The 12,119-nt window shown below is 34.9% G+C and overlaps 1 protein-coding gene across 1 annotated transcript; it reads right to left on the bottom strand.

Annotated features, from left to right (window-relative positions):
- Positions 1-5,412: 5,412 nt before the first annotated feature.
- On the bottom strand, positions 5,413-5,862 carry LOC118750773 (cuticle protein 16.5-like). Its single transcript, XM_036485506.1, has 2 exons — positions 5,809-5,862; positions 5,413-5,686 (listed from the first exon to the last, which is right to left on the bottom strand). Exons 1-2 carry the CDS (start codon positions 5,818-5,820, stop codon positions 5,459-5,461), a joined length of 240 nt encoding a protein of 79 aa, XP_036341399.1. The 5' UTR covers positions 5,821-5,862; the 3' UTR covers positions 5,413-5,458.
- Between the last annotated feature and the right edge of the window lie 6,257 nt (positions 5,863-12,119).

Here is a 12,119-nt window from a genome sequence, read left to right as displayed (position 1 = left end):
CTTATATTCAGGATGAGCAGCCAAATTTTTGAGGAGATGGAAAATGGTTGCCACCTGTTTAAATAGTAAATTCAAAGTATTTAATAAGTTACATGAATTATTAAAATTTGGGTATCAATCTAAGGGGGCCTCAAAAATCTTTATTTCTGATCTATATTTAATGGGGTTGCCACATGTTTAAAAAATCAAACTCAATTTAATTTATCACTTATTTAAAATATGTATCGCAGTGTTAGACAAAGGAGCCTTAACAAGAGTTTAGCTTGAAAATATTTTCAAGAGGGCTGCCATCTGTTTGAAAGGTTTAATTTAATTAAGTAATGCAAAATTTATTTGAGTTATATAAATACGGGAGTCAAACGAAAGAGTGTTAAGAAATATTTAGTCTGAACATTTGGAACGTTTGAAGAAGGCTGCCAGGTGTTTAAAAAGTTATATTCAAATTATTTAATAAGTTCAACGAATTACTAAAGGATGAGTATCAATCGAAATTACCTTCTGACCTTTATTTAGGAGGGTTGCAACGTGTTTGAACAATCCAAATCAAATTAGTTCATCTGCTATTGAAACACACGTGTATCACAATGTCAGGCGAAAGAAATTTAAGAATATTTTAGTTTGAAATAACTTTTAATTTAGTTAACGCATACACAGTTTTAATGAAATATTTAGATATGGGTGTGAATCGAAAGAAATTTATGAAAGCTTAGTTTGAAAATATCTTTAATTAGGCTGGTCACCTTTCCGAAAAAAAACATATCGATCTAAAAGTATAGGTATATGTATGTATATTATACGAGAAGGTATTTTGTGTGATGGTCATTCGATTTTCAGCGTTCTTTTGAATTTCAAAAATGAGAGGTTTGAATTTGACCTTAACCTGTAGATGTGCGATAAAGTTTTATTTTTTTTCTTAAGATTTTTTTTATCGGTAAAGGGTGATTTGAAATTTTGATGAAATTAATGCGAGACCTCTCTTCACTAAAACACTGCTAAACGGATTTAGATGAAATATGGTACTTTGATCTCGGCCGCTGTGGTGTAGTGGTAAGCAGTGCGCGCTTCCACCCCGCAACGCCTGGGTTCAAGCCCTGGTCAAAGCAACATCGCAAAAATATATAGAAAAAAGTTTGTTTCTTAACAGCGGCCGTCCCTCGGCAGGCAATGGCAAACCTCCGAGTGTATTTCTGCCATGAAAAATAGCTTCTCATAAAAGTACAATCGCCGTTCGGGGTCGGCGTAGGTCCCTCCACTTTGTGAGACAACATCAAGGGGACCGCCACAAATCGGAGCAGAAGCTCGGCCAAACACTAACATATGTGTAAGCGCCAATCTATTAGGATTATTATTATGGTACTTTGATCGTTTTTAGCTGTGACTAATATTTGGAATATTTTTTAGGGTTTTGAAATTCAATTTTGGGCATTTTAACGCCATGCGGCTTCACTAGTATCTATAAAATTTCCTTAAATATTTAGTAGTTCTTCGAAATTGAGTGTCAAAAGTGTCAGGAAGTGTCCGATTTCGACCCGAAGTGGGTTAAGCTGATTTGGATTCTGAGGATAAAAATACGTAACTTTCGTTTGAAACTTTTTACCCGGAAGCGCCTTTCTCAAATTCTAAATGACCTTCGAACTTCAACTCGTCCTGGTCTTCTTAAATGAGCGAACATATTTTTATTGCAATACGAAAAAATAGAATAACCAAATCCGGGATGCTCTATCTTTTGGTCGTACTACCGATTTCCAGTTTCGACCGGAAGTGGGTTAAACAGACCGCAAGTGCATTATTTTAACCGGAAGTCCATTCAAAAAAAAAAGTTTCCGACAGAAGTTATGTATTACATATAAAAAGATAGATAAATAGTTAGTTAAAGCACTGAGACCGGTTGGTCTTTTGTACCCTTAGCTCATCACAACTCCCCCAGCTTTTAGAATGGCTTAAAACCGCTCCACAGCCTGCTCAAGCACAGCAGTCAAACTTGTTCCTAAAACTGAGCTAAATGTTGGACACCACGAAACCATTGTTGTTTCGTTGAACCTTCAATATCGGAAAGAATAATATCTCAAGTTACAAACTCTTACACAGGAATAACAAGCAAATGATCAAAACTAGAATGTGGGTGAATTGTGGCACCTCGCTTTAATTACATCGAATTTAAAATCTTCCGATGGCTATCGACAACATGCATATATATTTTTTACTTAATCTAAAACAAACATACATTCTTGAAATTTTTTATTTTTAGAATATTCATGCACAATAAAACACACCTTAAAATTTTTAAAACATTCATCGTTCTTTGACCCCGCACGCATTGATGCCAACAAATTAATTTGGCATTTAGTTTTGTCTTGCAACATTATGTGGTGGACATTTCGTTTAGCACAACACATTTTATTTCAGCGCCCACAGCCGGGTCGTTTTCTGGCGTAGTTATGAGCCCTGCTAGAAAATCGTAAAACAAAAAAGGAAAAATCTTGGCGAAGTATAAATTTGAAGTCTTTATGCCTCTACTCCGCTAGAAAAATTGCAGTTACTATGATACTTCCGTAAGTATGTATGTAGATATTTGAGTACCCACTGGAAACGAGTTAACCCAACACTTAGCCGCAGACGCTTCTCTGATGCCTTCAAATGCGCTAATTAGTGCTTCCGATCTGTCAGTAAGAACCCCTATCCTCCCGGAAGCAATCCTATTCCTACTGGGTAGCTATTAATCGAAATAAATGTGTCGCTTAAATTTTGTGTAGTTAAATGTCGGTCACCAGCGAACAGAACATTTTGTGCCAGGGATTTCGTATCGTCGAGTTTAGTTGAGTTGTTGGCAGTCCTTCAGCGTCGTTCACAGTTGCTGCTCGGCTGTCAACAACATTTTCATGGTCACTTAAGTGTGCGAGTTGATTTGTCGCAGCCACAACTAGTATGTAATATGTATGTATGTATGTATTTATATAGTTGGCAACGGATATTTAGTTTGGTGAATAGTTATGTTTGCTCAGTGGTAGGGTGTGTGCGTGTGCGTATGCTTAAAGGTTTACACAGCAGTGTCTGCTGTTGTCACTTGTCCTCCCTCGTATTTACTGTTAATTTTGCGCACGTTACATATTTCCACATACCTATGTGCATAAATATAAGCGCCGCCTTAGTTGTTGATTTTTTTTTTTTTGTATTTGCCTTGCCACACATTTTGCTGTTACATTTACAAACTATTACCAATTATTGCAACATAAGCTGCATATTTATTTACATTTATATACATATGCACATACTTACATACATATTTGTATAAGTTTGCAAAATGTTCGCTCGAGTATAGTACTTAAACAAATAAAATCAAGGAAAGTTGTTGCCTTCTCAAGAATGCTATAAATTTAGTGAAGGTACCAGTAGTAAGCTAAATTGAAGTGGACGCTCTTAAAGTATTTACTTGTTTTTTTTTAAGGCAATTTCGAGTACCCTAGTACTTACCCTGTAGTTCTCAGTTCCTGCTCGCCAAAAAACATTAAACCTTTGCTAAAGAAATATTTCGATTATTCCCGTAGAACGAGTAATAAAAATTGTATTGCTCAATGAAAAGGTCACCGAAAAATTGTTCAGTCAAAAAAATTTTTTTTTTAGAAATTTCATTTGCATGAATACTTTAAGGCGGGTTCACCGTTCTTGTCCGGACAACTTTTTATTTGCTCTCAAAACATTTTTGCCGCAGAGGGTGCTGAAGTATGGTTCACGGTTCAGTTCGGCTCATTTGATTTTGTTCTGAAGCAAACAGCTGATGATATTGTTGCCTACATACGATTTTGAGGGCAAAAAATACATGCAATTCGCTGCAAACGCATACAAAGGAGAACGCGGCAACAAGTCGTTCGTACAGAAAATCGAAATCAATTAGATTCGAACAAAGATTGTTCAGCACATTTTGGTCGCGCTCTCAATGAGACAGAGTGGGAAAGGAAAGCGTAAAATTACTAACAAAAAGTGTCCGGACACGAACGGTGAATCCGCTTTAAGACTCAGGGTGTGCGGCGAACTTTTATCGTTTGCTTGTAAGGTGGTCTAGTGGACAACCTAGAATAAATGTTAAGCCGACTCCAGCTCGTCGTCAAGCAGTGAACTTCAAGGAAAAAAATTGAGATTTGTGGGTTTATATCAGTCATGCCCAACGTCGGCAGAACTCCATAAGCAAGTGCCCTGCGCTGGCAGAATTCCATATGCAAGTGCCCTGCGCTGGGCATGACTGGTTTATATGGAAGCATAGGTAGCTTTTTGGGCCGCTTCCAATCCCTTCTGACCTAGCTGGACCTCGGAATTTTGCAGGTCCTAGTTTTCGCTAAGCTGTCACGAGGTCATTTTGGCCTAGAGTCCACAGTCGACGGGCAGTGCCGCTCTCGCCCGCTCCTTGCCCGGCGATATGGTTTAAAGAGTACCTTTTTCCGCAAACTCATCAGTCATGCGTAATATCGCAGTGGCCTGTAACCCATATGACACTAATTAGAAAATATTCTGAAGCAATTCAGAGGAAAGTCAGTCACTACCTGATAAATGCGGGAGTACCGAAAACGAACTGTACGAGCTTTTTAACGACATGGACATGGTTAAGCGCATAAAAATAGAGCGATTGCGCTAGCCTGGCCATGTTTTAGGCATGGATGATAAGGCTCCAGTAAAAAGTTACTTCGACTCAACACCTACGGATTGACAACGAAAGAAAGGATGTCCATTAACACAATGGAAGGACAAAGTGCAGAAGGACCTGTCTGCACCTGGGATGAACAACGGGCGCCACCACGCAAAAGATAGAGGCAGTTTGTTGGTCTCAGCCAAAACCAACAAATGGTTGTCTTGCCAAGTACCCAAACTCAAGAATATCTACTGAAAACCCAGTCGGAGCTTAAGTTCACGTCTAATGCAAGATGCCTTTTGCATTGATCATCAAAAAGATTACCTTCAAAAACAATAGCTATTTTAAATCACAAAATACCTTACTAGCCACTGATTTTTCGGAGTAGAGCTCGCCAGAACGAGAAGCACTTTTGAGTAAACTCAAAGTAGGTATGATTTAGTATGTCAGGTTTTTTAGCTAATGAGAGAACTTTCTTAATTTCTGTATTACAATATTAAGTGGTCCTCATAAAAACTATAAACTTAAAATTGTACCAAATAAAATAGCAAACAAATATTGTAAATTTCCAGATTTGTTATAGGTCTTTAAAGGCTGTCAATAAATGACAAAATAACTAAATACAGTAGTAGATTTGCATTTCCGAATATCCCAGAAAGGAACTAAGCTTCTGTTAAATAACCTCAAAGAGGCAATCCCGAGTTTCAATGAGTAAATAAAATGTTTTTGCATTTGATTTTCGTGTTAAGGTTTATTTTAAAAGAATTGTTTTTTTTTAAGAAAATTCCATTTCCAATCAGTTCCAATTACTATCACAGATTTGCTGCTATATTCCATCTACTTGCGGAGCACATAGGCGGCGCTGTATGGGTAAGCGGAGTAGGCAGCATAGGGTGAAGCGTAGGCGGCGTAGGGAGAAGCGGCGTAAGCGGCGTAGGGAGCAGCATAGGCGGCAGCGTAGGGTGAAGCAACCAATGGGGCTGAGTATGCGAAGGGCGCAGCGACGACAGCTGGTTTGGGCTCAGCAGCAGCGAAGGCGAAGAGGGCGACGAAAACGAGAGCGAACTACGGGAAAAGATTGGGAAAAGTTCGATTAGTAAATCTTAATTTTTTTTATTATTTTCTAATACATATACATTTCTGCATATAAATATATGCACATGAGTAGGTGAATGCTTTTAACTTACATATTTGAACATTTTGTTTTGTTTGTTGTTTGGTAGTTGTTTTACTTTAGTAGAGCAAACTTTAACTGATGATAAGTTCGATAAATGCTTGAGCTTAAATACAATTAAGCTGATGCATTTCGTCGCTTATACAATCACACATGTATACAAGTATCTCTCCCTTTCATGCATATGTTGGCATACTAAGGTAACTTGATGGATAGGTGTAACTACAAAAATAAAACCGCGATTTTTCTGTGGTCTAAACACGTAGCGCGTCCTCAGTGTCAATATACGGTTTTTATTTTTAAAAAGACACTCGTACTGCAATTGTGTGAGGTCAATAAAAACAAAAGCATGCCATTAACAGACTTGCTTTGATTTAATGTCTCAATACGTGTATGTGTAAAATGATAAGCTTGGCTTGTTTCTGCTTGTTACTGTTGAGAATACTAAGTACTAAATATACATACATATATATGTTCATATGTATGTATGCATGCTTGCACATATGATTGTCTATAGGAAATACGAATTATTCAAGTTAGTCAAAGAAAGATATGGGTATTTGCAGAAAAAAAAAATTAATTCAAAGTATAATAAATCACAACACAATCAAATAAAATTAAATAAAATGAATTATAATAAAAAACAATATAAATGTTAAAAAATAAAAGAAAAAATAAACTTAAAATAAATAAACGGAAATACAATGTATGAAATAAAATAAAAGTAAATAATTAAATTAAAATAAACTAAAACAAAGCAAAATAAATTAAATCAAAATAAAATGAAATAGAATAAAATTAAAAAAAAATGTATGAAATGAAATAAACTAAAACAAAAAAAAATAATAAAACAACCTAACATAAAATAAAACAAATCAAATATAAAATAAAAAAAATTAAAAAGTAAGTAAAATAAAAATAAATTTAAATAAGCTAAAATAAAATTAAGCAAAAGTATAGTAAATGCAATATGATATAAAATAAAATAAAACAAAATAAAGAGAAATTAAACAAGATAAAATATAAAAAATTATAATACTAAATTAAATTGAATAAGGAAAATGAATTAGCAACAAGAGTTTACGGGATGTACATAGCTCAGTGGTTAACGCTTCTGACTTTGAACATCGAATTCGCAGGTTCGATCCCTGCTGAAGTCTAAAAAAAAAAAAAAGAAGTCTGATGAGGAGATGTGGTGATCTCCGTAATAGTGCTATAACTTCTCCCGCGTAGACTTTGTTGCTTTTTCAATTTTTCCTAATAAACAATCGTGGTACAAAGCTCAATAAAAATATTAAAAATAAAAAATGTTAACAAGCCACAATAACATTGATAGATTAAATAAATTAAATAAAGTTAGATTGAACTTAATAAAAAAAGTAAAATTAAACTAATTTATAGAAGAAGAACTAAGATACAAAAATTAAAATATGTATAGTGAAATGAATTAAAATAAAACCTAATAAGCCGAAATAAATACATTGAAATTAAATTAAATAAATCAGAGCATTATAAAACATCATAAAATTAAATTAAATTACGTTAATGAAATAAAATAATCTGAATTAAATATTAGGTAAATTAAAGTAAAATTAAATTAAGTTAAATTAAACAAACAAGAAATAAAATAAAATAAAATAGAGTAAGACAATTAAACAAATTAAAATTAAAAAAAAAAATAGATAAAAATAAAATAAAAATGAAATAACAAAGAAATATTTAAATTAATTTACATTAAATAAAGTTCGATAATATTAAATAAAGCAATAAAATAAAATAAGTTTAGATAAAACGGAAAAAGTAAACCAAAGTAAAACAGAGCAAAACAAACTAAATGAAGTGGAATAAAATCCATTAAAATAAAATAAAAAAAAAACCAAAACCTAATAAAATAAAATAAAATTTAATGAAAAATTATAAACTGAAATAAACCTAAATAAATAAAAACTAAAAGTAAAATAAAATAATATACAATAAAAAAATAAATAAAATAAAATTATATAAAACAAAATAAAATAAAATAAAATAAAACAAAATAAAATAAAATAAAATAAAATAAAATAAAATAAAATAATATAAAAGAAAAAACAAAAATAAAAATAAAATAGTATCCAATCAAAACCACACAAATAAAATAAATAAAGTAAGAGAATAGATAAATAAAATAAAATATAATTAAAAGTAAATTAAAAAGTAAAATGTAAAACTCAATTCAATAAAAAAAAATTATGTCCATTGATTGCAACCCATGTGACCTTTTTTTTCATCTTCCAGAGTAAATATACTTATTTAATTTGTGAATAAAGAAAGTCATCTAAATAACCATTGGCATCGAAATTCTTCCAAGTACTAGGTATGTAATTATATATCGTTGATGCCTTTGTAAAACCGCCCAAATCGCTATTGTGGCAAAAATGAGATTTGATAACCCTGAACTCCAAGCATATAGATATATGGATAAAAATCTGTAAATCGTTATTAAAACAACAAATTTGTAAAATAATAGCTAGAGAAAATACCGCCTCAAAGCAATGCCTTCAAAGAAAATCCGTCTTTATGCTCCCCTATAAAAGTTGAGTGCCGTAAGATAGACGGTTTTGCAAAGGCATCGACGATATACATATATATGTATATATATGAAGAAAACTGAATTTTGGTTGTTTTTAGGGCTTGGAAAGGACGAAAATGTCTATGAAGGCAAAGTACTCTCGAAGTAGGCTTTAAAACTAGAGTGGTTAGTTACAAACATTTTTCTTTACCATGGAGATTGACCCGCTCTAATATACATACACATATGCTCACAAATGTCCCGCAGCCACAATATGTTCAAACATACATATTGCTGTTTTGCCTAGCCGCACTTTCGCTAGAACTATCCGCAACAGTACAAAACAGCGACGAATGTTGCCGACAGCATAGCAACATAAATTTATTATGAAAATGGCTCGACACTTTTGAAATGGGTCTACTCATTTTCACTCCAAAACTTTGGTTGTTGTAGTTGTTATTTTTGTTATGAGCATGTAACTTTGCGTAACGAGTGTTCGTTGTTATTAATGTTCCTGCTGTTGCAAACATTTTACATACTCGTACAAACATGTGTGAAATGTTCACCAAAAACACTCTTGCTGTGCACTGCTCGTTTGCATGTGAGTAAAAATGTTGCCAACTGCAATGAAATAATTACAGATAAAAGAAAGCCCAAAAAAAAGACTGGCGAGTTACTTTTTAAACGGCGCTAAGCGCTCCAACACTAACGAGAATAACCATTGCATAATAATATCCATAACAGGGTATGTTTGTAAGCTGGTTTTATTGTTAATCACTTTGTGGTTGCGATTATGTGTATGTGGCCTGCAGGAAAATTCACTCGTTTCGAAATGTTCAAGGTTGTAAAAGTTTTCTCTTATTCTCTAATAGGGACTTGAAGAGTCTTGAAGAGTTAAAACGTCCACCATTAGCGCAAGATACGAGTTATACTAAATCAAAGGCTACTTCGCAAAGGGTTCCTTCGTCCTGGCCAAACGGACTTAGCAACCCTGCATGTTAGTACTTTCATCCCAATCCAGCGTTTGCTGAACTGACTTTGTAGCCCACTTGTTTAAGAGCACGATTAGGTTACTCGAAGGAAACGTATGTATTTCCGAAAAATCCATTATCTTCTTAGCAAAAAAGAAATCCAAGTAGTGATCATAAGAATTGCAAAGAAATGTCGAACCTCACTGGCATCATTGGGTAATCTAAACGCCACTCGGTGCTGGTTGTCTGGATATTAAAGAGAGCCATAGGTAAGGCTAAGTGAGGCTGGCTATCCACAGTGTTGCTTCCTAGAGACCATTGAGGTCCATAACGTGAACAGAAAAATTACGAACAAAGTACGTAGCTAGCCTCTGGAGACCAGGATGGAACTACTTCAAGTTGTTATATTCTATTTTGGCAGCTGCCCTAGATGCACAACAAAGCCTACTACCGAGAGACTAATTTTCAGTATGCAAAAGGCTGGACGACACACAAAAGATGTGCTCTAGAGTCTTCGCTGCTTATAAGACTTAGCCAGCCATACTCATGACCTCACACCAGATGTTCAGATATCGACTCTGAAATTCAGCTCAAACACAGGTCCGGAAACATGTCGTCAGTCCATCCGGAGGTTGTTGACGCTTTAAACCAGCTCGGCATTTTAGATTTCTCAGTAAGAAGTAATAAGTCCGTATTTTCTAGCGTTGATTCTAAGCTGTACTTGAAGTAATTGAGTCACTCAGTTATATTCGATGGGCTGTCCGAGATAGCCTCTTTCATTTATGTATATATGGGCTCCGATTAGAGGGGTAAGTCTCTTTCCGGCACCCAAAGAGTGCAGTATGGGCCACTGTGGACAGCTCCGAGTGCAAGTTATAGGACTAACCATACACGCTTTTCCGATCTAACTTAACATAAACTAGTTAAAGGAAATTTCACACTGTTTTTATTCAGAAAAATCTCTACATACAAAGAAACTCTTGGTAGCGATGTATTTCGACGCAACCGAAAGGAAGTAAGGCATTCTCAGATTCATTTGGAGCGAATTGAATATCAGATACATAGTTCTAAGCTTCAATATTCATTTTGCTGTACGATAGAATTGCCTGCTTGGAAATGTGTTCATCAATTCGATACTCAAAACTTGCGTTATTTGCCGCCCAAAACAACTCCAATGGTTTCTTTATACTCCATCCATTCCTCTCTTGGTGGAATGAAGGTCAATAAGAAATAGCTCTCCTTCCATTAATGAGTTTTGACATTAGATTTCCGCATAGGATTTGATCCAGATAGTTCGCGACCCCCAGCGATGTATAATGCGCTGGGTTTCGTACCCGCCACGTAAAAAACCGTGCCCATGAAATGTTCAATATAGCCTCGTATGAGACCGTCTTCTTTTAATGATGAAACGACTGGAATGCTTTATTGAACTCGGCCAAAATCACATAGGCGGTTACAGCGCCAATTAAGAAGAAGAAGAACTTCGCCTACTTAGAAATCAATGGAGAAGAGTAGAACACTTGGAAGCAAATATCTCTTCGCTTGGGGAGGTTCACTGAATTGTCGCAATTTGATAAACAAAGCCATCTGCATCGGGCAGACAACCTATACTCCTCGCTTACTGGATCATGTTCCCGTCAAAGTTAGAGGCAAACACGATAAAACGTTCTTCTAGAATTGAAAAATATAGTTCAAGTATTACATAACCACCAATGAGGGGTGAGTATCTTTATTTCGCTTATCCTGCTTACGGTCCCTTAGTAACAGAAAATCTATTTCATTTTTTTCCTACAGGGTAGGCACACAAATGTATCTCTCCGTGTATGTATAATATGCATTGCATTTGTGTTGGCCACATGCGGCTTTTATGATTCCAAATTAACCAACAATTTGTGTAAGTGGCAATTAAAGTGGTGAAAGGCGTGAAAGGATTTCAGTTGTAAGGAATTATTTTATAAATTTTCGTTGTTCAACAAAGACTATCAAACATACAGGGCGGTACAAAACACAAAAGTATCCCTGTGTTGCATATAAAACACATACACAATAAAGAAGAGAGCTCCCTCAGCCATACAGAGATTGCTACATGAATAATTGACGCATAGTTAAGTCTGAGTGGCCATTGAGTGGCACATAAAGGCCAGACAGGTGTTTTGCAAGTTCAGCCAACTAGCTTGTGTGGTTGAAGGTTATTTTACTGTTATATTCTATTCGTACATATATGTCTGTTTGTAGAAAAATAAAACGATTATGGTACGCAAAGTGGCGTAAAAATGATTTCCACTTTCATTGCGCATCGTGAATTTGCTTTCTCTGCGTTAAAATGAGAAAATTGCCATGCAGGCGCTTAATGGGTGCACGCTAAGTTACACGCAGTTTACATTTTTAGCCTTTTGAGATTTTATTGGACTCGCAATCCATCATGAATGATTTAACAAAGAATACTCAAACGTTTCGGAATTTCTCTTTCTTCTGCTACTTGATGCTAAATAGAGCTATCAAAAAAAGTGCAGTTCATCTGCATGAACACTGCAGACATGAAAGGCTGTGCGCTGCCTAAAAATATGCAACATAAAATCATGATAGAAGCAATATGAAATCAAGTGTTTGAGAGACAAAAATTTGGGTTAGTGTTCCAAAATCTCTTTTATTTCGACGACACGGAAAGTAATGTTATGATAGTCGACACATTGAATATTTTTAAGTATGGAATGTGATCCAAAATTCATACAGGGATATTCTCTTATTTTTCCGTGAAAGCCGCTTCGCTTTGGTAGAGATTAGATCGTCGAGTCCTCACCATAT

The sequence above is a fragment of the Rhagoletis pomonella genome, unplaced genomic scaffold (assembly GCF_013731165.1).
Source record: "Rhagoletis pomonella isolate Grant_MI unplaced genomic scaffold, Rhpom_1.0 Rhpom_scaffold_00389, whole genome shotgun sequence".
NCBI classification, from domain to species: Eukaryota; Metazoa; Arthropoda; class Insecta; order Diptera; family Tephritidae; genus Rhagoletis; species Rhagoletis pomonella.
The sequence above is the reverse complement of the archived record's forward strand: the minus strand, read 5'-3'. Positions and strand labels throughout refer to the sequence as shown.